Here is a 23,282-nt window from a genome sequence, read left to right on the forward strand (position 1 = left end):
TTGTTACTGTTGCCGTTGTTTGTTCTTGACCGCTGTGGACGACCTCTTTGCTGCAGGTGGTTGAGGTGATGACAAGCAAAAAGTATGCACACAAGCGCATTGGCTTCCTCGCTGCCGCCCAGAGCTTTCACGACAACACAGATGTCCTCATGCTCACAACAAACATGCTCAAGAAGGTTTGTCTCTGTGCATGTGTGTGTGGTGGGGGGGGGACTTGGTGCGCTTGCACGTGTATGCTGTACTTGGCCATGACCGCCGTGCTCGCCTCTTCACCTTTCCTCACTCTCCACTCCACACAACACAACACAACACACACACACACACACACACACACACACACACACACACACACACACACACACACACACACACACACACACACACACACACAACAGAGCCTGACATCGCACAACCAGTACGAGAGCGGGCTTGCGCTCAACGGCTTGTCCAACTTCATCCGAGATGACCTGGCACGCGACCTCGCGTCTGACCTCATCTCCCTCCTCACATCCGTCAGGCCCTACGTCCGCAAACGCGCAACACTCGTCATGTGAGATGGAAGCGGCTGTGTTGATGCTGTGTTGATGCTGGCGGAGCTAGCGCCACGTCATTACGACGCGGTCTGCACCAATCTTAAGATTCAGTCGCTGTTACGCGCTTGAGCACCACATTCAACCGCAAGCACATTGCACACTCACTCACTCACCCGCAATCAAACAATGTTCAAAAACATACACACATACACACGAACGCACACATACGCACACAAACGCACACATGCACACGCATTCACGCCACCACCACCCGTTGGCTGCCGCTGTGCGTGCGTGCGTGCCAGGTACAAGCTGTTCCTCAAGTACCCGGATGCCCTGCGTGCCGCATTTCCAAAACTCAAGGACAAGCTCGAGGACGAAGACCCGGGCGTGCAGGTGCGCACCGCTCATGGTGGCCGTTTTGTGTGTGTGTTGTGTGTGTGTGTGTGTGTGTGTGTGTGTGTGTGTGTGTGTGTGTGTGTGTGTGTGTGTGTGTGTGTGTGTGTGTGTGTGTGTGTGTGTGTGTGTGTGTGTGTGTCCGTCTGGTTTTACTGCAAATGCTCGTTTGCATCACCTTCAGTTCCTTTCTTGCTGCAAAATCGTCATTCTCATCACGCTCGTCTTCTCTCCCCACAACGCCCTCCCCTCCCCCTTCTCGGTGTCGTGTCGCGGTCGTGCGTGCACAGGCCGCCGCCGTGAATGTCATCTGCGAGTTGGCCCGCAAGAACCCGAAGAACTACCTCAGCCTCGCCCCAACATTCTTCAAGCTCCTCACCACCTCCACCGTGAGCGCCCTGCATGGCACTGCCACACATTCCATGCATTTCAACCTATCTGTGTTTGTATCTGTGATGCGTGCGTGTGAGTGAGTCTGTGTGTGTGTGTGTGTGTGTCTGTGCCTGTTTGTGTCTGCTTTGGTTAGCACACGTGTGCGCCACCTTCAACCTTCCTTTGCCTATCACCACCACCACCATCTCACCATCGCCACCACCATGATGACGGATCACCAGAACAACTGGCTGCGTATCAAGATTGTCAAACTCTTTGCCGCCCTCTGCCCTCTCGTGAGTTTTTTATGTTTTATCCCACACTGCCTTACCCTGCACGCGTCCAGCTGTGGTCATTGCGCACCTGTACGCGTGGCGTGAATGCTTTTCGTGTCCGTGCTCACACACACACACACACACACACACACACACACACACACACACACACACACACACACACACACACACACACACACACACACACACGCACGCAGGAGCCACGCCTTGGGCGCAAGTTGGTTGAGCCCCTGACAGAGCTGATCCACGGCACGCCCGCCACGTCGCTGCTCTATGAATGCATCAACACCGTGCTTGCAGGCATTCCAGACCACACCGCCACCATCCAGGTTCGCAATACTCCCCTTGCCAGCCCTACGCAGTCGCTGCTGCATGGAAGCGCACGTTGCGAAATGTAACACGTGTATGTGCAGGCGGAGAGTGAAGCAACTGCGCTCTCATTGACCACATCCTATCGTGCACGCCACTTTGCTGCTCCTGCCAGTCAGCACTCGCCACGACCAACCATTCACCCTCTCCCCCCTCCCTCTCGACGCGCTACTGCCACTGTCCTACAGCTGTGTGTGCAAAAGCTGCGCATCTTCATTGAGGACTCTGACCAGAACCTCAAGTATCTCGGGCTGCAGGCAATGGCCTCTGTTCTCAAGATTGCGCCAAAGGCCGTCCTCCCACACAGGTGCCGTGCGCACACGTGAACACACGCGCACGCTGCAGATGGGCAGCAGAGGGAAGAGGCGGCTGATGTCATTGCAGACATGCTGATGTGGTTCTTTGAGTCCTTGCCGCTGCAGTCCCCCATGGCATTTCCACCCCCATGGCGTTGATGCTTGCACACACACATTCACGCACATTCACACACACACACACACACACACACTCTCTCTCTCTCTCTCTCTCTCTCTCTCTCTCTTATATTCACACAAACGCATGTTCACACACACACACACACACACACACTCTCTCTCTCTCTCTCTATCTATCTATCTATCTATCTCTTTCCCCTGTCTCTCTCACCCTCTCTTATATTCACCCAAACGCATGTTCACCCACACACACACAACCGCCCACACACCACCTCTCCTCTGCTGCAGGGACCTGGTGATTGAGTGCCTCGACGACGACGACGAGAGCATCCGGCTGCGCGCGCTGGATTTGCTTGCAGGCATGGTGACGAAGAAGACGCTGATTGACATTGTGCGGCGGCTGCTGCAGCACCTGGAGCGCACGGAAGGCCAGACGTACCGCGACGAGGTCGTGGCCAAGATCATCCAGATGTGCTCCCAGTCAACATACCAGGTGAGCCGTGATGCGAGGGCGACATGCAGTCAGGGGGGGGGTGACGAGAGGACGATACGGGGAAGGGAACGGAAGGTCAAATGATAAAAGGCGGCGAATGTGCTCTTTGGTGCTTGTTTGCTTGCTTTGGCAACGGTTCTGTGCCTGTGTTTGTGTTTGTGGTTTTGTTTTGAAAATCGAACTGTCGGAAAACCAGTACTGCTCCTCTGCTCACCGCTGCCATGCTTACCCCCCCCCCCACCGCCACTGGCGCCTCTGCCGCAGTACATCACCAACTTTGAGTGGTATGTGCAAGTGCTGGTGCAGCTGACGCGCGTGGAGAACACGCGGCACGGCGCCCTCATCCGGGACCAGCTCATGGACGTCGCAATCAGGGCACGTTGCAACCCCTTACACACACACACACACACACGCACGTGCATACGTACACGCATGCATGCACACACCTGCATACGTACACGCACGCATGCACACACACACACACACATGTGCATACGTACACGCACGCCTCCTGTCCCTGTGTCCCCTCTTGTGTGTGCATGTGCGTATGCCCTTCGTCCTTGTGAGCAAAATCCACGAGAGCTAATGTGTGTTCTCGAGAAAGGTGTCGCTCCATCCTCACCATGCACGCCTTGTTCAATCTTCTCTTCGCGCCACAGGTGAAGGTGCTGCGCCCCTTTGCCTGCAAGCAAATGGCGGCCCTCCTCACAGACCAGCGGCTGTACTCTGGCCACAACATCGAGTGTGGCATAAGCGAGGTGCGCCGCCCTCCAATGTGTCAACCTCTCAAACTTTCCAGCTTTCTTGTCTTGTTTGATCTTTGCATGTTAGCCGTGCTACTTGGTTTTGGCGTGCACCATGGAGTTGCGTGCCCCATCCAAAACTCTCAACTACATCAACCACACCCTTTACCACCCCCACCCGACCCCCACTGCCTCCCCTCATCGATCTCCCCACCCCCAATAGGTGCTGTACGCTGCTGCGTGGATCAGCGGCGAGTTCAGCGAGCACCTTGACACGCCAACAGCGACCACGGTGGTCGAGGCGCTGCTGCAGCCGCGCACGGCCCAGCTGCCCGGGCCAATCCAGGCCGTCTTCATCCACAACTGCCTCAAGGTCTACGCCGCCGTTGCACAGAGGCTGACGACCGCACCAGCGCCGGCCACCGCTTCCGACGCCAATCAGCCAAAGGACGAAGAGGACGAAACCGCCACCGCAGCCAATGGCGATGATGATGGTGACGGCGATGACGGTGCTGTTCGTGACAGCGAGGACCTGCAGGCGATGCGCGGGGTGCTGACGGCGCGACTGCCGCTGTTTGTGCAGAGCGGCGACCTGGAGGTACAGGAGAGGGCCGTGCTCGTCTCCCAGATTGTGGCGTTTGTCGAGGCAGACCTCGCCAAGGGCCACCACCCGCACAAGTACGACATCTGATGTGGCATTGCGGTTTTGGTTGATTCGTTGCTGTGGTTGTGGCCTGTTGTGGTGGCTTTTTGTTTTCGTGTGTGTGTGTGTGTTTATATGTGTCTGTGTCTGTGCGGCTGCGCCTGTCACTGTGTCTGTTCACAGGTTTCTCACCACGTGTACCCTCGACCTCGTCCATGTTTCATCCCGTGTTCCTTCAGGGAGCTTGCAGCGCTGTATGCGGGCAACCTCAACCCCGTTGCAGCGAAAGCCCAGCGCAAGGTCCCCGTCCCAGAAAGTGAGCGGTCCGCGCTCGTTTGCCTCTGCAACGTTCATCATGTTGACCTGGTGTTTGCGTCTTTCCCTCCTTCGTCTTTCACTCACAGCCGACCATTTGCTTGCGTGCGCACGCATATCTCGTTATTGCATCTGCCGCTGCTGCTGCTGCTGCTGCTAATGCTGCTGTTGGTTTGTGCTTCTTCACTGCCAGATGTTGATCTTGACCGCTGGATCAACACCCCGCCCGCATCTGAGGACGAGGAGGAGGACAGGTGCGGTACACAAGAACACACACATGCAGTGTATGGGTGCTTGCACCCCATCGTACATGGGTTTTCTGCCTTTTTGTTCCATGCCAACACCCATCCTCACTTTCTTCCCTTTCCCCCAACATCACACGAACTTCTTGTTTGCCTCCAACTGCTTCCTCGCGTCTCGTTTTCGCCACAGGGATTTGTTTTCCGACGCCATCTTCGCCGGCGTGAGCGAAAAGGCCACACCGCTCGCTTCACGGTTCGTGCGGCCTCGCTGCAAGCACACATGCGCACTCGCACATGCGCACACGCACAATGTGTCCCTGCCTTGCCGCTGCAAAGCTTCTGCCCCTGTGTTGCCGCTGTATATGTTCTCGTTGCTCGTTCTCTTCGCCCACCGTACCACCCCACCCCCTTCTCCGTTCGTGTGCTCTTCAGGTACGAGAGCGACGACGAGGAGGACCTCCGCCGCCGCCGCCAAGTGCGCATGGCTGCACAGGCCGCCAACCCGTACCACCTCGTTAGTACACCCCCCGCCCCTTGCGTGTCCACTGCTGTGTTGAACGATGGAATGTCCGATGCACTCGCTTGTGTATTCACGCACGGTGTCTCCTCACTTTTGTGTGTGTGTGTGTGTGTGTGTGTGTGTGTGTGTGTGTGTGTGTGTGTGTTTGCGTGCAGGGCCAGTATGCGACTCCGAGCGGTGGCACCACGTCCATGGCATCGTCACAGGTTGGCATGAGTGGTGCAATCCGTGTTGTCAACACGGACGTTTAATTATCAAGTGTTGTCATGTTGGCTGCTGCTGCTCTTCCTTTTTTTGGCCTGATCCATTCTCACCGACTAGCACACACGCACACAAACACACGCGCGCGCGCGTGCACACGCCATCGTGACGCTGCCACCCTTACATTTGCCCATGCAGCTGGTGAGTCGACGTACATGAGAATGCACACGCTGTACATGCGCGTTGTCTGCTTCTTCGTGCCCATCGCTCACAAACCGCCGGCGTGTCCGTGCACATCACATTGCGGTTGCTTCATTCATTCGTTCAGCAAATTTCGCAGGAGGAAGTGGACCAAATCCCCGTTCGCACCCTCGACCTCGGCCCCTCCATCAAACTTGGTTTGTGTGGCTGTCTGTGTGTGTGCGTGCGTGTGTGTGTGTGTGTGCGTGCGTGTGTGTGTGTGTGTGTGTGTGTGTGTGTGTGTGTGTGTCTTTCTGTCTGCCTGTCTATGTGTGTTTGTGGCGTTGCATCCTTTGTCTTCTCATGTGTATGCGAGCATATGTGCTGCAATCCGCTGTGTTGCACCTGCATACCCCTGTGCGACTCTGTATATCACCAAACGCCTCACTCTACCCCTCACCCAACCCGCCATCATACCCCCACCACCACCACCATGTACACCACCAATGCCACCGCCGCCCGCGTGCAGATGTTGCGCCGGTGCCGGGGACGGGCCTCGACTTTGGCGTGGAGGACGACACGGAGAAGAAGAAGAAGAAGGACAAGAAGAAGCGCAAGAAGAAGAGGAAGAAGCTGAGCAAGAAGGAAATTCGCCGGCTGAAGAAGAAAGGCCTGCCCATCCCCGAGGGCCCACCGTCGTCCAGCGACGAAGATGACGACGACCACCACCGCGCCGCTGCTGCCAAGATTGACATTCTCGCACAGGAAGACATGCCGGAGGGCGCAGAAGAGTCGGGTGGCGACGAGGAGGTGGGCGAGCACGCTTGATCATCAATTTTGAAGTTTTGCTTTGTGATGAAGAGGGGGGGGGGGGGGGGCTGTGGCAGCTACTGTAGTGACTGCTGTTTCTGCTGCTGCTGCTGTGAGCGTGGTGGCGGCGCCAGGACGTGGCCCCATTGTCTCTTTTGTGTCTGCAATGTGCACGAGGGCGTGATTGATTGCGAGAGTTTGCTTTCTCCCGTTTGGCTTGAACCGAATGTCACCACTCACTGATTACCATGCACTCATCGCCATGCTTGCCTACGATTGTCTCCACCACCACAACCGCTGTCATCAGCCTGCTGTGGATGATCCGCATGCCGCGCTCAACATCGACCTTGAGGCCGCTGGCGAGTTTGAGCTGCCAAAGCCGTCCCACTACGACGCCATGACCGCACACACGCACGCAGACAGCGACGACCAGGTGTGTGTGCGTGTGTGTTTGTGTGTATGTGTGTGTCTGTGTCTGTGTCTGTGTCTGTGTGTTTGTGTCTGCATGTGTGTGTGCATGATGCTTGCTCACTCTTTTTTTTCTCTCACCACCACCCCCCCCCCCTTCTTCTGTCGCAATGCTGCATGCAGGACAAGAAGAAGAAGAAAAAGAAGGACAAGAAGAAGCGGAAGAAAAAGTCCAAGAAGACCAAGGTTCGCGCTTGTCGAAACATACAATGCTTGTCACTGTACCCTTGCCATCCCTGCGAATGCACCTGCATCACGATTGCCACCATTATCCCCTCAACCACATCCATCATCATCGTCGTCGTCGTCGTCGTCGTCGTCATCATCACGACAGGAGGTCGAGCCTGCGGGGGATGAACCAGTTGAGGCGCCCAAGGTTGACGTTGGTGACATCGCTGGCGAGACCACAGTTGACGCGCCGCCTGCAGAGGAACAGGTAACCACTACTGCAAACACACACGCACACACAATATCTCACGCATACACACACACACACACAACATCTCACGCATACACACACTATATCACACGTCGCTGTGCCGTGCTGCGTTTGCTGCAGAGTGCGCTGGACTCGTGGCTGAGCGAAGACAAGCCAAAGGCAGCAGAGAAGAAGGACAAGAAGGACAAGAAGGACAAGAAGAAGAGCAAGAAGGACAAGAAGAAGAAGAAAAAGAAGGCGAAGAAGGAGAAAGGTGCTGAGTCAGCAGTCGAGACGGCAGCGGCGGATGAAGCGTCCGCGGCGCCGCCGTCGCCTCCAATTGCGCCTGTCCTCCATCCGCTCCTCAAGGACGACACCGTCGCGGTCGCCTACCAGCTCAACGTACGTGTGCTCAGGGTGGGTGGCAGAGGGAAGCAAAGGCTGTGAGCGAGTGGGGGGGGGGCATGGAGAGGGTATCAGTTGCATTTCACAGTCGCTCGAATATCGGCGCCTTGTGTGGCATTCATTATTTCGACGCATCGCACACAACAAATAACCGCCTCACCTTTTTTGTGTGTGCGTGTGCGTGCATGTGTGTGTGCATATTTTGGTTGTGTTTAGGCGACGTCTGGCGCTGTTCGGCTGCAGTTTGTGGTGAAGAATCACGCGGCAGGCGCCATCACGGACGTCGCGCTCACCCCGGCCGACGACTCCGAGGCCAAGGTGCGAACCGAAACGATTTCCCACTGGCAAATGACAGCAGTGCACGCACACGCATTCACTGGCACTTGCGTGGACTTGACCGACCAGCCATCTGTTGCATTCGTTCCTTCTTTCGTCGCCCACGCATTGCCCCTCTTCACGCCATTCACGCCATTCACACACCACACCCACACATGCACAATCTGCTTCGTGGCGCGTGCAGCCTGATGGGAGCGGCCCTGTGTCCGTGTCGTCCTCGCTCGCTGGCGGCGCTGCGGAGACGGCGGAGATTGTCCTGCCAATCACAGACGACGCGCGCGAGACAAGGTGCACCGCACCCTAAGGCAGTGGTGGTGGTCCTGGTGGTCGTGGTGATGGTGGTGATGTGGTTCGCGTGCGTATTTTTTGTTTCACTCATCATTCTTCTCTTCTCACACCGTACGAACATGTTTCTGATGCTCGTGCAATCACACACACACACACACACACATATTTTACCCACGTGTTTCGTGCTCCTGGCAGCTTCAAGGCCACGCTGACGTACGCGTGTGCCGGCGGCGTGGCGGAGCAAGCGCAGGCAGAGGAGGCCATCAAAGAGGAGGAAGGGAAGGAGGAGGATAAGCATTCGGCGGAGGATGAGGAGGATGGCGACAAGGAAGAGCGCGAGAAGAAAGATGGGGAGGAAGGAGAGGCGGAGATGGCGGGTGACGAGCAAACGGAAGCTGGTGAGGATAAGGAGGATGCCGGTGATGCTGGTGATGCTGGTGAAGGTGTGGCAACTGAAGACACGAAGGAGGGACAAGAAGAGGAGGAGATGAACAAGGAGGAGAACGAAGGTGATGAGGGCGAGGGCAGCACGACCACCGCTGCCACTGACGAGGAGCCGGCCGCCACCACCGCCACCGCTTCCTCCTCATCAAACGTCATCACCAAGGAGATTCTCGTCCGCATTCCCGTCTCGGACCTCTTGCTCACAAAGCCCTGCACACAGGTCAGTGTACATGCATATGTGTGTGTGTGTGTGTGGGGGGGTGTGTGTTTGTGTTTGTTTGTTTGTTTGTTTGTGTGTGTGTGTGTGTGTGTGTGTCTTTGTGTTTGTTTGTTTGTGTTTGTTTGTTTGTTTGTGTGTGTGTGTGTTTGTGTTTGTTTGTTTGTTTGTGTGTTTGTGCAGTCGTCTGTGTGCATCTATTGTGCCTTCAACAGGTGACCCGACCAGTTCACTCACGGGTTCATGCAACCATCACATGACATTACGCAATGCAGGAGGAGTTTCGGGCCCTTCTTGAGGATGGAGGACTCAGCCCGTCCTCATCGCTGACACTGAACAAGCAAGGTGTCACATTTGAAGCCGCAGCCGCCACCGTCTGCTCCATCGTCCACGGCCAAGGTGCACGCCTGTGTGTCTGTGTCTGTCTGTATCTGTCTGTATGTGTGTCCTTCTGTGCGTCTGTGTCTCCCCCTCTGTGTCATGTGTGCACAACACGTCAACACCGCCTTGATCGCATCACTCCTCGACGTGTCCCCACCGCACCTGTCCTGACACCTGTGTGTGTCTGTGTGTCTGTGTATGTGTGTGTGTGTGTTCATGTGTGCGTTGTGCAGTTGTTGAGATGATTGCGGGCGCGGCATCCATCTACAGCGCAACAGTCGCCGACGGTCACGTGTGTCTGCAGATTGTGGATCAGGTGCGCTTCCGGTTTGTTTCTTGGGCCGGCGTGCCGAACACTTGTGAACGTGCACTCGACAAACAACCACGACAATCAAGCAAGCCAAGCACACGCACGCACGCACGCACTCACACACACACACTCACACACACACACACACACTCACACACACACACACTCACACTCACACACACACTCACAGGACGAGAGCGTGAACATTGATGCCAAGTGCAGCAGCCAAGAGCTGACGACCGCACTGTTGGCGGACCTTGAAGCGCGCTTGTCTTAGAGAAGAAGGGAGGCGCAACCTTGCCCCTCACATCATGTGTCTGTCTCATCGTTGTTTGTTGATTCGTTTGATTCCGCCACCCCCCCCCCCTCCCATGCTTCGTCGTTGTTAGCACGTATGGTTCGTGTTGTCTTGCTGCCCCCCCCCCCCGGCCTCCTCGCTCGACCCCACCCATTACAGTCGTTCTTCCTCCTCTGCCCTCTCAGTCAGCACACACAACACACACACACACACACGCACACACACGCACACACACACACACACACACACACACACACACACACACACACACACACACACAAGCACTTGAAGCGGCTTCATACACAGCACCAATCACGTTTGCATCAGCAATGAATGGCAATGAGAAGAGCGTGTATTGCTTCGGCATGGGAGCAGTGACACACGGCAACGCGCAACAACGCCCGCACATGAAAAGCAAAGCATGAAAACGCAAGGTGTAATAGAAGGACGGCTGCTCGCGCTAGACGAGAGGGCCCGGTGGAGCGTGCACGTGCATGTGCACAACTCCGCGCAAGTTAGGCAACGACTATCATTAAAACAAGGAGGCGCAGGGGAGACAGGTCGTGCACGGGACATGCGCGAGAGAGCACATGACTCACATCAACACCGTGAACCGAAACTGGGCTGCAAAGTGCAAAAGTGCCAAACAAACAAGAGTGCAAAGCAAATAAACAACGCCGGAAACGAGGATGGCAGCCAGAGCGCAACGCGATAGCTCAACCCATCAGGTAATCAGGCAATCAGGCAGTCAGGGGCAGCCTTGGTGGGTGTGGTCCTGCTCGTGCTTGCGTTCACGCGTCAACTTGGCCGTGGGTGGGGGTCCGCGTGACTTGGTGTGAGGTTGGCGATGGGAATTTCCCGGATCGCGAGGCGAGGACTCGAGAAGAGGGAAATGTGCTGAGTTTGGTCCCTTGCCATTGGCACGAAAGACCGCTCCCGGAAAGCGCACTTGATGGTGGTGATGTGCTCCATCATGATCGCCTCCATTAAGCCGCTCATGTTGCCCCGGATCGCGCGAGCAAGATGCAGGGGCGACCGACCGTGGCCCGTGAGAGCGGGTGCGCTTCTGGTGGCCACGCACTCCCGTTGTGCGACGCGGTTGATGAGAGCGAGCATGCGCGGAGGGGAGGGCGACGCACATCCGATGTGCCAATTCCTCTTCCACGTTTGCCTGGAAGACAGGCTCGTGTTGACTAAAGAAGTGGTTCCAGCCGTGCTGCCCAGCCGGCGATGACAGCGAGTCCTCGCCCATGCTAGCCGGTCGGGCAAGCGTGGCAAACATGGGATGGTGAAATGGCAGCGCCGGAGGCTCGTCTGACGCGTCAGTGTGCATCATGGAGGGCTGCAAAATGGCGGTGGGCAGCGCGTGTTGTGGAACGGACGTTTCGAGCTCGTTGCTCTCTGCGCGCTCGTCGATGATGAGGTTGTGGTGGGCCATCTTGCACGTTGAAAGCCACTGGCGTTGAAGAGAGGGGGGGGATTGGGTGACGGTGTGGGTTTGGGGAGGAGGGGACGTCTGTCCGTGGGAAGGAGGCAGTGCTGAATGAGTGGGTGGTTGTTGGTCGACGCAGCAAACAGACAGGGTCGGATATGGTTCGTCGAGTCTTCTTCGTTGAGAATGAAATGCAGCACCCAACACACAAAGGAGGAAATTTATCCAACGATCCTTTGCAATTTTCTCCCAAGGCAGATTTGATTTTGGGGTGGCGCAAGGAAGGTTTGCCTTTGAATTGGTGAGAGAGAGTGTGTGTTTGTCTGCCTGCCTGTGTGTGTGTGTGTGTGTGCCTGCCTGTCTGTCTGTGTGTCTGTCTGTCTGTCTGTCTGTCTGTCTGTATGTCTGTCTGTCTGTCTGTATGTCTGTATGTCTGTCTGTTAAAGTGCAACTTTACACGCATGGTCATCTCTGTTGCCACTGAGTTCGCAAGGCTGAGTGCAGTAGTGAGCACACATAGATGGAATAAATCAGAAGCCAAGTGGCTTACAGCCTTTCATCATAAGACCCAAATAGCTGAAATATGCATGTAGTTAGTTACATCAAAGACACCACACACACACACACACACCGCACGCCCTCTAAATACGCCCTCTCCGCTTGACACGATGATACCACATGCTCGCGCTATAAGTTCGTGTCGATTCCGCCCAAGAGGGTGCGCAGCTGTGCAAAGTCGATGGAGCCCGGGACAGTCGCACTTGGTTGGCGGGGCTGCACCGGCTCAGGCACGGTCACCACAGGCGGTGCGCTCACCGCTCCTGACGTTGGTGTTGCTGTCACATCTGGCGGAGTTGCAGCAACAGAAGAATTGTTCATGGTGTGGTTGCCATTGTCGGTGGTGGTGTTGCTGGTGGTGTTGCTGGTAGCGGTGGTGTTGTTGCTGGTGGTGTTGCTGGTAGCGGTGGTGTTGTTGTTGGTGGTGGGATTGTTGTTGGTGGTGGTGCTGTCGGTGGTGCTGCCGTTGCCATTGTTGTTGTTGCTGTTATCATTACCGTTGCCGTTGTCGAAGTTGGTGCTGTCGGCGGTGACACTGACATCGTCCGTGGTACTGGACATCTCAGGCAGCGAGTCATTGTTGGTGGCCAGCAGGTGCGTCAACACCGGCTGCAGTGGCGTGCCGTGCGGCTCCGCGACCCGCGATTGCGATTGGGGTAGCGCAACAGGGCCAGCCAGCTGCTGCTGCTGTTGTTCTTGCGACGATGTTGGTGGTCCTGGTATTGCTGACAGCTCCTGCGACTGCTGCTGCTGCTGCTGCGGCCCATCGTCGCTGCCCATGCGCAGGGCTGATGCAAGCTGGTCCATCCACCCGTCAGTCAGCGTGAGCCCAGATGCTGCAGGCGCGCGTGCCGCTGATGGCGCACTCGTCTGCTGTGACATGGAGTATGGCTGCGGCAATGAATATTGCTGTGGCTGTGCAGGCCGCGATTGCGTCTGTGCCGGTGGCGGTTGCTGCTGTTGCTGCCTTTGCCCTTGCTGGTACGGTTGCTGGCAGGGCTGAGTGAGGTGGAGGTGTGGTGGTGCTGATGCTCGCATATGTCCGGCCCCAACTTGCGCTTGTGCGCATCTATTGCCCTGCTCTGTCGGCTGCTGCTGCTGCTGCTGCAGGCGCTGCTGCTGTGCTTGCGGCTGCTGCCCTGACAAGCAAGGTCCATCCTGCAGTTGCGAGTGCCACTGCGATCCTCGTTGGGACGGTGCTTGCGTTTGCAGCCCACTCGATTGCATCGGGGATGATGCTGACAAACGGATCAGCGGGAACGTGGCCAGCAGTTTTGACGCAAGCTCCGCATCCCCCATCATGCCCCTCCCGCCTCCATATTCGCTTGCGCCCTGCCGCCACTGCTGCTGGTGGCCGTGCTGGCGTTCGGGGGAAGGGTGTACCGGTACATACGTGCCATGATGTGTCACGCTCGGAGATTGTGCATCCCCCCATTGCTGCTGCGGCTGTTGCTGTTGCTCAAAGTGCGGTTTGGGTGGCAGCGACAGTTGGGTGTACATCGGCGCACGCAACTGCCCTGGCTGACTGTGAGATGCGCGTCCGTGCGCTGCCAAGTACGGATGCATCACCAGCGCGGGCACATTGCCCTGCTGCTGCTGCTGCTGCTGCTGCTGCTGCGGTTGTTGGTGCTCGAGGTGTTGCTGCTGTTGGTGCTCGAGGTGTTGCTGTACATTATGGTAACCACCCACACCATTCGCACCGCCCACATCCTGCGCTGTTGGCACCGGTGCTGGTATCGGCGGGATGGCGGCTGCGCTGTGCTGCTGCGATGATACGATGCTCAGGGGATGGTACTGGCCAACGCCCCAAATGCCACCCTGAACGCCCTGAACGCCCTGGACACGTAGGCGGGGCTGCTCGACATGCAGAGGTGGCGGCGCGGACACGGAAACAGCGCCCGATGCGGTGGCGTGAGCAGGGAGTGTCGTGTACAGCCCTTGCGGCTTCTGTTGCTGTTGCTGCTGGGCATGAGGGAAGGGCGGTGGCACTGCTGTGTTGCTGCTAACAGCGGCCGACGACTGAGAAGCGGGTGGAGGCGATGGCTGTGATGACGACACACCATCGCTCTCGCCAGCGCTGTCGATTGTGAGCCCTTGTTGCCGCAACATCTCCAACATCCTGCTCATGTCGGCAGACGCCGTCAACGGCACCAGATCTTGCTGGTCGTGCTGATCGTGCTGGTGGGATGACGGTGGTGGCACTGGTCTTTGCTGGGCCAGCTGTTGATGGGCCTGGTGCACCGGTTGCTGGTAGCCGCGCGTCGAAGGCGCATCACACAGCGGCTGGCTCGCACCCACATGCTGCGGTTGCTGAGGTTGTTGCTGATACGGTGGTTGCTGTTGCTGTGGTTGCTGACTGGTCAGCCCAGCACCGCCGCCGTACCGCGGCTTCTTCTCCTGCACCCTGCCCATGCCGCCGCCGCCTGTGCCGGCTTGAACGCTTTCGCGTGGATCCACCTCCCCAATCGCACCTTGCTGGTGCTGTTGCTGTTGCTGTTGCTGTTGCTGTTGCTGGTGCTGTTGCTGTTGCTGTTGCTGTTGCTGTTGCTGTTGCTGTTGCTGTTGCTGTTGCTGTTGCTGTTGCTGTTGCTGTTGCTGTTGCTGTTGCTGTTGTTGCTGTTGCTGCTGCCTTTGTGCTGGTGGGCGCGCAACCCGTTTGAACGTGCTCATGGTGCCTCCCTGCTCCATGCTGATGATCATGGACGAGAGCTCGTGCACAAGATCATCAAACGTGGGCCGGTCCCCTGGGTCATCCTGCCAGCACTCCAGCATCACCGCATACATCTCGTCAGGGCACAGCGGCGGCTGCGGCAGGCGGTACCCTGAAGAGACCGCCTCCACAACAGCGTCGTTCGACATGCTGCTGTACGGCTTCTCAGAGGCACTGCGCGGGGTGACCGATGCGTGATGCAGCGACGTGGACATGCGGCGGTGCCGTGGTCACGCGTGAGTTGTGGAGGACTCCATAGCAGCAACCAGGCAGTGGGCAAGCAGAAAGTAAAGCGTACACTGCCAACACCACCGCAAGAGTGTGCACACACAAACACACATGCACACAAGCACAAGCACAAGCACACACAAACACACGCGCACACGCACACACGCACACACACGCATACATTTACAGATCCGCGCACACATGCGCACGCACTTGGTCGTTGTTTCGAAGAGAACAACTCCAAAGCTCCACACGTCACTTGCACTCGAAAACTATGGACACGCAGGCAAAATGAAGAAGCAATGCGGTCATGTGTGTGAACTTGCAACGCTTGAGAACACCCCCACCCCCACCATCAACAACAACAACGACAACGATGACGACGACAGCGACAACAGCGACAACAGCGACAACGGGAATAATCATGTTCAGGAACAGAAGATATTACATAGTTGGGGTAGTGAAACAACCACGACCACCATCACCAGCATCACCATGACAATAAGCACTGGCATCTTCAACAACGTCGTCGTACCCGCTCGAGGTTGAGGACTTCGGGCGCCGTCCAGCGCACAGGAATGAGCTTCTCCTGGTGCATCTCGTAGTACTGGTGGTCCTTGAACAGCCCGAAATCAGACACTTTGCACGTGAGATTGGATGTGACCAGCACGTTGCGCGCAGCGAGGTCCATGTGCAAGCCGCCAGCATCGGAGACGGCACGCATCCCTGTTCGTGGCGAGAAAATGTTCAAGGGGAGAGGGGTTTGGGTGATGAGCTGAAAAGGTAGCGACTGACCAGCAAGGCTGATAGTGCACGCGCACGCATGCAAACAGGCAACACGCATTGAGGCCACACATGCTCAAACGCATTCAACCACACACTCGCGTACGCACCCAAACCACACACTCAGCTCACTCTCGCTCAACAAACCACACTCAAACACACGCAACAACCACGCACCTGTTGCGACGTCGCGCATCATCCTGAGCTTGATGAGCCAGGAGAGCGGCTTGTCGCGCATGGTCTGGCGCTGCAGGAACGAGTCGAGCGCTCCATTCTCGCAGTACTCCAGCACCAGCAGCATGGGCTGGTCACCAGTCGTCACAACGCCAAGCAGCTGCACAATGTTCTCACAATGGCGGAACTGGGCCAGGGACACGGCCTCATACCGCAGACTGCTCTCATCACGCGACCCGTCGAGCGAGGGCGTCACCATCTTCACGGCAACGGGGACCGCCGCCGGCCGCGCACACGTGCAGCTGCACATCCGCGGCAGCCAGCAACACCGCCAACAGCAATGCACATCATCACCGTCTTCTCCGCTGTTGCCTCCACCGTCATGCGCATGTGCCTGTCTCCGTGGCTGCTGGCGAAGCCCGTCATGGCCTCCGTCCCCACCAGTGCTGCGTGACTCCCATGTCCCGCTCACGCTGCGCACCAGACTCGGCCGGCCCCGCGTGCTGCTGTGCGGCGCCGCACCATGCGCTGTGTTCCCGTCGCTGCCACTGGCGATGCTCTTCCACCGCGGCCGGGAGGGGGTGTGGGCTGTGCTGCTCGTCGTAGCCGTGGCAGTTGTGGCAGTGTCTGTCCTGCTCATGCGATCGCTCCCAACGCCACCACCACTACCACCATCAGCACTGCTGCTGCGTCTTGTGCCTTGCCGCACCCCGTCGCTGGATACCATGGCTGTTCCTGCTGCTGCTGCTGCTGCTGCAGAATGCCTGCTGCGCCATCCGCTGCCGTCGCTCTGTGCGCGCCATCGCCCGCCTCCCCTTGGCTGCTGCTGCTGCTGCTGCTGCTGCTGCTGCTGCTGCTGCTGGTCTCGGTGCCAGTGTAGCAGGCGCCGTGGCGGACTGTATGTCCCCTTCCACACCTGCGAGAAGAATCCCTCCCCGAGTTTCCTCTCCAGCTGCACGCGGCGCCGGCTGAGCTCCGTCGGCTGCACGCCGCGCCGAAACAGCTGCATGTCCTCCAGCTCAGCCCGGAAATCGTGTCGGGCACGTTTCTTCTTGGTCGTGCGCCGGTGCACAAACACGCCCGTGGCGACGAGGATGATCACGGCAATGACCAACGCGCTCACGTACACCGCCGCCAGGTCGTCCTGGCCAAACCCGCTGCCGCCGCTACTGCCCCCACCTCCATCGCCATCATCGTCCGTGGGGGAGGGGAGCGTGTCTGGCACGGCGCACTTGTCCTGCGTCGGGGCGCGGGCCTTCGCCTGTGGGCCGATAGTGAACAGGGCATCCTTTGTGCTGTTGCTGAGTGGCCAGAGGGCTCCGTCAATGTACAGCGAGGGGATGATGCCCGAGGTGCTGTCCTGGTTCTCATCAAATCCAATCTCCAGGTCGGAAATGCCCGGCAGCGGGTTGATTGGCGTGAAGGCTCGCAGGCCCTCAATGAGCTGCCGGTGCCGCGTCTTCTGGTCAAACGCAAACCCGTACGTGTACTGCTTGGCGTTGAAGGCGTGGATGTAGGCGTTGTATGCGTCAACATACTGCAGCAAAGCGACGCGCGAACCGTGTGCGGTGTGGTCTGTGGACGAGTTGAAGGTGGCAAACGCCTTGCCAACATCAGTGGCGTAGGTGCGGTCCTGCACGAGGAGGGTGATAAGGATGCCGTCGAGGGCGCTGAAGACGGGTGGGGTGATGGCTGGGTGGTTGACGCGGAAGTAGGTGGTGAGCCAGACCCAGGGTGGCTGCAGCATGCCGCGCGCATGCGCTTCTTCGAAGATGGCAGGCATGTCCGGGACAAACCTGGTGGATGGGGTGGTTGATCGGGTGGGAGGCACAGACGACGAGAACAAGCGAGGCCAAGGCAGAAGGAGAGCAAAGGTAGTCGTGAGTTCGAGTGGAGTGAGGAGGCAGGAGGGCGGAGGAGGAGGCAGGAGGCGGGAGGAGGCAGCAAAACAGCGACACTCAACAAACAGTGAGGCGTTGGCGGACGGGTTCAGCAAGCCACGCAGCAGCACCACGAATGCGCATTTGCACAACAGGACACACCCTGCATGAATTACTAACACCGATTTCCAAACCCCTTTCCACAACACCGCACGCACCCTGCCAGGTAGATGGTTGGCGCGCCTGCTTCGACAATCTTGTCGACAATTTCGGCAATGGAGGAAGCGTTGCGTACGGGGTAGCGCAGCGGCACCTGCATCCCGAGCGAGCGCGCGGCAGAGAAGAAGGTCGTGGCAATCTCCAGGCTCGCCGGGAAGTTGTCGTGGAGCACGGTGACGCACTTGAGGTCAAGCTGCTGTGCGACGCGCGCCATGATGGATGCCTGCAGCGTGGAGGTGGTGCCGATGCGGAAGGTGGTCGGGTATGCCTTCTTGTCGGAGATCACGGCAACTGGGATAGTGTTGGTGATCATGGGCACGCCGTCACGCGCGGCAACGCGGCCAAAGGGGACGGTGCAGGGCGACGAGTCGACCACCAGGTCCGGCAGCGTGGGCTGGGGGCCGTACATGGAGCGCCCGCAGTCGCCGTCGCCACCGTCCACGCTGCGGATGGTGACGGCAATCTGGGGGAAGCGCAGGGCAAAGAACTCGCGGGCAGCCGGCATGAAGTCGTCGACGGGGTAGAAGCTGGCGCGCGAGACGGGGTCCGTTCTGCCAGCGGTCGTGGTGATAGTTGTAGTGGTGGTGGTGGGTGATTAACTTACGAGTAACGGCACCTCATGCAGGCAAAGGTAAGTGAGACAAAAAGAAAAAGTGCAGCTGCTGCGCACTGAATGAGCTGGTGGGGCACCTGTCGAAGGAGACGACAATGTCAGACGTGAGCGGGGATTTGGCAAAGGGAAACAGTGACGGGTCGCTCGCTTGCAGCAGCAGCACGGGCGTTGCGGACGAGCCCATGTCCTCATTGTAGTACACCAAGCCCGAGTCGCTCTGCCAATGCAATTTTGTGTGTGTGTGTGTGTGTGTGTGTGTGTGTGTGTGTGTGTGTGTGTGTGTGTGTGTGTGTGTGTGTGTGTGTGTGTGATTGCGTGAGAGGGGAGAAGAAGTGAGAGGTGAGAGGTGAGAGGTGAGAGGTGAGAGGTGAGGGGTGAGATATGACAAGCGGTAGCATGGAGGAAGGCCCTTGGAAAAGGTGGATGGTGAGCTGTGCACAAGTCCTTTGCACATGCTGACATTCTCAAGAGAAGATGGTCGCATCGTACACTGAACATGCAGAGTATGTCCCGACAGAGCAGCAGACATCACAAGAGCGTAAAGCGTTGTCTTGAGCAAGCGCACGCCCAGCACCTCATTAGCTGGCGTGGTGATGGTGACGCGAAGGGACCTCTCCAGCCGAATCACGGGCCCTGTCCGCAGCACGTTGACGGGCGCGGTGCTGATGCTGGCCGCGGCTGTTGTGTCCATCTGCCCGAGCAGTGGCAGTGGCGGCAGTGGACCAGTGGTCGCACCAGTCGACACCAGCGCAGCGGACACGCGCGTGCGCACCGCCCCGGCAATGGCGTCGAAGATTGTGGCGTCAAAGTGGTTCTCGACGGCGATGTCTGCGGTGGCGCTGCCGAGGGCGCTGGTGGCGACCTGGCGAAGGTCCGCAGTGAATGCACCGCTGTTCGGGGACAGCACGAGCGCACACGCACCCAGCGCAGCCTGGACCGCGCCAGCATTGGTGGTGGTGGTGGCCGTGTGATAATGGTGGTGATGGTGTGAGTGGGCAATCGTGGAGACGGCTGGCAAGTGCATTGGCAAGAACGATGACAAACATGGAATGAAGCAGGTTCGTGGTGCACACATGATATCCACGCGAAAGACCAGACCGCAGCAGCGTTGTGGCCGGCGTCCATCAGCTGCTGCGATACCGCAAACACATCCGCAAACACAAAGTCTGGCATCCACAGCAGCACGTTGCTGAACGAGAGGAGGGGGAAGCAGAGGATGAAGAAAGCAAGGCGATGAATGAAGGAACACGATGAGTCGAGGGACGGTGTTACAAGCGTCAAAGCAACATGTAGCTCAGATGACACACGAACAGGCCCACTTGTACGACAGACACATGACACAAGACACACAACACACACACGCACACTCGCGCACGCAAACACACATGCACACACATGCACACACACAGAGTGTTGCGCAACCCACCCCTTCTTCAGGAAGCCTGCGTTGAAGATGTTGAGGACGGTGGCTGCAGCGTCGTCGACACCGGCTGCAAAGAGCATGCCAATATGGTAGTCGCTTCGCCACGTTTCAGCACAGGGATTTGCGCCCACGGCGTTTCGGCGAAACTCCACGTTGACGCCCTGTGAATGCGATGGAAGGGAGGGGTCGATGATGCGTGAGATGGCGATGATGGCGGGACCGTGTCGCTCTTTGGAGATGGGATGCTCGTGGCCGAGAAGCTACAGGAAACCAGGTGTGAGACAAACACGCACGCACACGTGTATACACACACACGCACACGCACACGCACACGCACACGCACACGCACCTCAGCACGAAGTGTCTTGACCAAGTCAAGCTGCTGTTGTGTGAGATCATGGACGCTGCACTGCTGAGAGATGGCCACAACAGCGCGCCAGTGCCACGTGTTGAGGAGCCTGGCAACGTGCGATTGGAAGACATCGTTGTCTTCATGCAACAACACTTGACAGTCTGCGCATGCACATTGCACCGAAGCAAAAAGAGGAAGACGAGCATGTCGTGTCATGGTTGAAGTGGGCAAATCAAACGTTGAGCCAACGACAACCACACAACGAGCACGTAGCGAGCACGCACACACAACAATCACACGCACACATGCACAACAAGCACATAACCAGCACACCCAACAAGCCCACATCCAGCACACATCAACCACATCAAGCCCACATCAAGCCCACAACCAGCACACAACAGCACACGAGGCTAGACTTACCAACGTCGGTGCTGTTCACATCTGAGATGTAGGTGACGATACAAACGTCCCCGTCCTGCCCAGACACGAGCCCGCTTGAGGTTGCGTCAACGGCATCCACGGTGACACCGGACAAAGGCGGGCCATCACCATCAAACTCGCCAATCGCATATTGCGCGGCGGCAAGGAAGATGGGCAGCCGTTGCACCAGCTGCGGTTCCTTCACACCAACCACAAGGGAGATGTCGCCTTCAACGCCCTGCGGACAATATAGCAGCAAGCTCCCAAGTACAGCCACAAGCGCCCACGCAACCAGCGCCAGCCCGCGACCACCCAGCACCATCATCACGGCGGCGTGTCGTTTGATGATGGGTGGTTTGCTGTGTTTGATGACGCTGCTGACGATGTCAATTGCATTCGTTCCATTCAAGGCAAGAAGAGTTGTGAACAACTTCAGTTAATTTTCTACAATGACGGCGGGGCGGTGGGTGCGCGGAACGCGATTGCTGGTGGGAGCAGTGCTGGTGGTGGCACTGCTGGGTGGTGGTGCCAACTGTGTGAATAATGGTGGTGGTGGTGGAGGTGGCGATACAAGCCATGGAGGTGGGGTAGCAACACCAGGCACGCCGCGAGATGTTGTCAACTTCAACTATGGCTGGCGCTTCCACTTTGGTGAGAATGTGTGTTGCGAAGTACACCCGTTTGTTTGTTGGTTTTGCTATGTTCATTTCACCGCTGGCCAGCCTCCTCGCTTCGTTTGCTTTTCGATGTCCTCACTTCTGCACTTCACCATCGCCGTGTCGCCTGAACTCCCCCCCCCCCCTCTCGGACGCAACCTCACATGACTGCAGGCCATGCACCCGATGGGCAAATGGGGCCTCCAGGGTGCATGTTCCGCAACATCTCTGGTCCACTCACATGCTCGGGCTTCAACAACAACCCCAACCGCTTCTCCGCCCGCGACTGCGAGCTCGCTTGCTGCTACAGTACGTCGCACTTGTTTGTTTTTCTTGTAAGACGGCCACACTGATAAGGGTAGAACCACACACACGCGCGCGCGATGGCTTGCGTCATACCAACGGGATCACGCCCGCTCTTGTCGGATCGCTAGTTTTCCCTGCTCTGCTGCCACTGAGGGCAGACGGTTTGTGCGACGTTGACCCATGACCATGTTTGCGGCTCGGTTCCTGCGCATCCAGATCCAGAGTGCCGCTTGTGGTTCCAGCACAATAAGTACTGCTTCCATGGAGGTGAAGGCGCGTCATGCAAGCCCGCCGGTGAAAATGCCACCGTGTACAGCGCCGGTGAGCGAGACACCTCGCCGCCCTTGGTCAAACCGTACAACTTCACGTCCAAGTCGTTCGATGACAGTTCTTGGCCCATCGTGGACGCTCCGCACGACTTTGTCATCTCCAACTCGCACTTTTCGCCACAAGCAAATTCCTTTCACGGACGTGCGTGTGTGTGTGTGTGTGTGTGTGTGTTGTTTTTGTGTGTGCCTGTGAGATTGTGTGTGTGTGTGTGTGCGTGTGTGTATTTTGTGTGTGTGTGTGTGTGTGTGCGTGTGTGCCTGTGTGCCTGTGAGGTTGTGTGCGTGTGTGTATTTTGTGTGTGTGCGTGCGTGCGTGTGTGTCTGTCTGTGCCTGTGTCCGTGTGTCTGTGTGTGCGTAATTTTGGCTGCTCAATCCGCCTGCCTTTCAATGGCAATCATTCACGCTCTTGACTGGCTTTCCTCCCACCGCGATGATGTGCACTGCAGACCTCGTTCGGAACGTGAGCTGGTATCGCAAACACTTTCACGTCCCTCAGGAGTGGCAGGGCTCCACGATCTACCTCTACTTTGAAGGCGTGTTCCATTACACCCAGGTGTGTGTGTGTGTGTGTGTGTGTGTGTGTGTGTGTGTGTGTGTGTGTGTGTGTGTGTGTGTGTGTGTGTGGCTGGACTTTGTTCGTGTTGGTGTCTTGGGTCACTAATATTGTACCAACAATCACACTGCACCATGAACCCAATCACACACACCTACATTCATTCATACATACACACACACCCTGCGTGCAGGTGTGGCTGAACGGGATGTATGTGCAATCCCATGCGTGCGGGTACACGGGATTCACTGTGCGCTTGGACAACTCATCCACTCTCCACTACGGCTCTTCAAACAAGAACGTCATTGCGCTTCGGGTGGACGCTTCCTTCGGCAGCGGTGCGCGCCCAAGCAGTGCGAGGGTGATGACGAGGAACAATCATGACAGCACTGACACGAGCGGTTGCACGTGCGCGGATCGTGGTCCCGTTCCCTCTCCTTTTGCTTTGTCTATTGCACACACACACACACACACACACACACACACACACACACACACACACACACACACACACACACACACACACACAC

General features: G+C 57.5%; 4 protein-coding genes across 4 annotated transcripts in view; 2 read left to right on the top strand and 2 right to left on the bottom strand.

Moving 5' to 3' along the window:
• Window positions 1-10,283, top strand: part of PTSG_05451 (uncharacterized protein) — a gene marked incomplete at its 5' end in the record, with an annotated part of 11,258 nt that extends 975 nt beyond the window's left edge. The window contains 30 exons of the mRNA XM_004993263.1: window positions 57-176; window positions 396-550; window positions 839-929; window positions 1,220-1,318; window positions 1,544-1,597; window positions 1,795-1,926; window positions 2,155-2,273; window positions 2,689-2,893; window positions 3,158-3,272; window positions 3,498-3,499; window positions 3,553-3,651; window positions 3,860-4,021; window positions 4,094-4,314; window positions 4,519-4,595; window positions 4,788-4,848; window positions 5,027-5,089; window positions 5,269-5,350; window positions 5,512-5,562; window positions 5,886-5,955; window positions 6,267-6,547; window positions 6,855-6,980; window positions 7,139-7,201; window positions 7,350-7,451; window positions 7,575-7,835; window positions 8,055-8,156; window positions 8,359-8,462; window positions 8,658-9,126; window positions 9,399-9,522; window positions 9,738-9,820; window positions 10,005-10,283. Coding sequence (XP_004993320.1) covers window positions 57-176; window positions 396-550; window positions 839-929; window positions 1,220-1,318; window positions 1,544-1,597; window positions 1,795-1,926; window positions 2,155-2,273; window positions 2,689-2,893; window positions 3,158-3,272; window positions 3,498-3,499; window positions 3,553-3,651; window positions 3,860-4,021; window positions 4,094-4,314; window positions 4,519-4,595; window positions 4,788-4,848; window positions 5,027-5,089; window positions 5,269-5,350; window positions 5,512-5,562; window positions 5,886-5,955; window positions 6,267-6,547; window positions 6,855-6,980; window positions 7,139-7,201; window positions 7,350-7,451; window positions 7,575-7,835; window positions 8,055-8,156; window positions 8,359-8,462; window positions 8,658-9,126; window positions 9,399-9,522; window positions 9,738-9,820; window positions 10,005-10,091 — 3,780 coding nt within the window. The 3' untranslated portion in view covers window positions 10,092-10,283. The remainder of the gene's footprint in view (window positions 1-56; window positions 177-395; window positions 551-838; window positions 930-1,219; window positions 1,319-1,543; window positions 1,598-1,794; window positions 1,927-2,154; window positions 2,274-2,688; window positions 2,894-3,157; window positions 3,273-3,497; window positions 3,500-3,552; window positions 3,652-3,859; window positions 4,022-4,093; window positions 4,315-4,518; window positions 4,596-4,787; window positions 4,849-5,026; window positions 5,090-5,268; window positions 5,351-5,511; window positions 5,563-5,885; window positions 5,956-6,266; window positions 6,548-6,854; window positions 6,981-7,138; window positions 7,202-7,349; window positions 7,452-7,574; window positions 7,836-8,054; window positions 8,157-8,358; window positions 8,463-8,657; window positions 9,127-9,398; window positions 9,523-9,737; window positions 9,821-10,004) is intronic.
• A 163-nt stretch (window positions 10,284-10,446) lies between these two features.
• Window positions 10,447-11,723, bottom strand: PTSG_05452 (uncharacterized protein). The gene has a single exon (XM_004993264.1). The coding sequence runs from the start codon at window positions 11,548-11,550 to the stop codon at window positions 10,861-10,863; it is 690 nt and encodes a 229-aa protein (XP_004993321.1). The 5' UTR covers window positions 11,551-11,723; the 3' UTR covers window positions 10,447-10,860.
• A 236-nt stretch (window positions 11,724-11,959) lies between these two features.
• Window positions 11,960-21,308, bottom strand: PTSG_05453 (TK/EPH protein kinase). The gene is made up of 11 exons (XM_004993265.1): window positions 20,908-21,308; window positions 20,482-20,645; window positions 20,136-20,293; window positions 19,808-19,898; window positions 19,284-19,640; window positions 18,787-18,926; window positions 18,096-18,647; window positions 16,001-17,793; window positions 15,576-15,766; window positions 15,254-15,312; window positions 11,960-14,986 (listed from the first exon to the last, which is right to left on the bottom strand). Exons 1-11 carry the CDS (start codon window positions 21,230-21,232, stop codon window positions 12,232-12,234), a joined length of 6,585 nt encoding a protein of 2,194 aa, XP_004993322.1. The 5' UTR covers window positions 21,233-21,308; the 3' UTR covers window positions 11,960-12,231.
• Window positions 21,309-21,331: 23 nt separating this feature from the next.
• Window positions 21,332-23,282, top strand: part of PTSG_05454 (uncharacterized protein) — a 5,747-nt gene continuing 3,796 nt past the window's right edge. Inside the window, exons 1-5 of the mRNA XM_004993266.1 lie at window positions 21,332-21,558; window positions 21,738-21,872; window positions 22,086-22,340; window positions 22,646-22,752; window positions 22,946-23,199. Coding sequence (XP_004993323.1) covers window positions 21,357-21,558; window positions 21,738-21,872; window positions 22,086-22,340; window positions 22,646-22,752; window positions 22,946-23,199 — 953 coding nt within the window. The 5' untranslated portion in view covers window positions 21,332-21,356. The remainder of the gene's footprint in view (window positions 21,559-21,737; window positions 21,873-22,085; window positions 22,341-22,645; window positions 22,753-22,945; window positions 23,200-23,282) is intronic.

The sequence above is a fragment of the Salpingoeca rosetta genome (genome assembly GCF_000188695.1).
Source record: "Salpingoeca rosetta unplaced genomic scaffold supercont1.13, whole genome shotgun sequence".
In the NCBI taxonomy this organism is placed as follows: Eukaryota; class Choanoflagellata; order Craspedida; family Salpingoecidae; genus Salpingoeca; species Salpingoeca rosetta.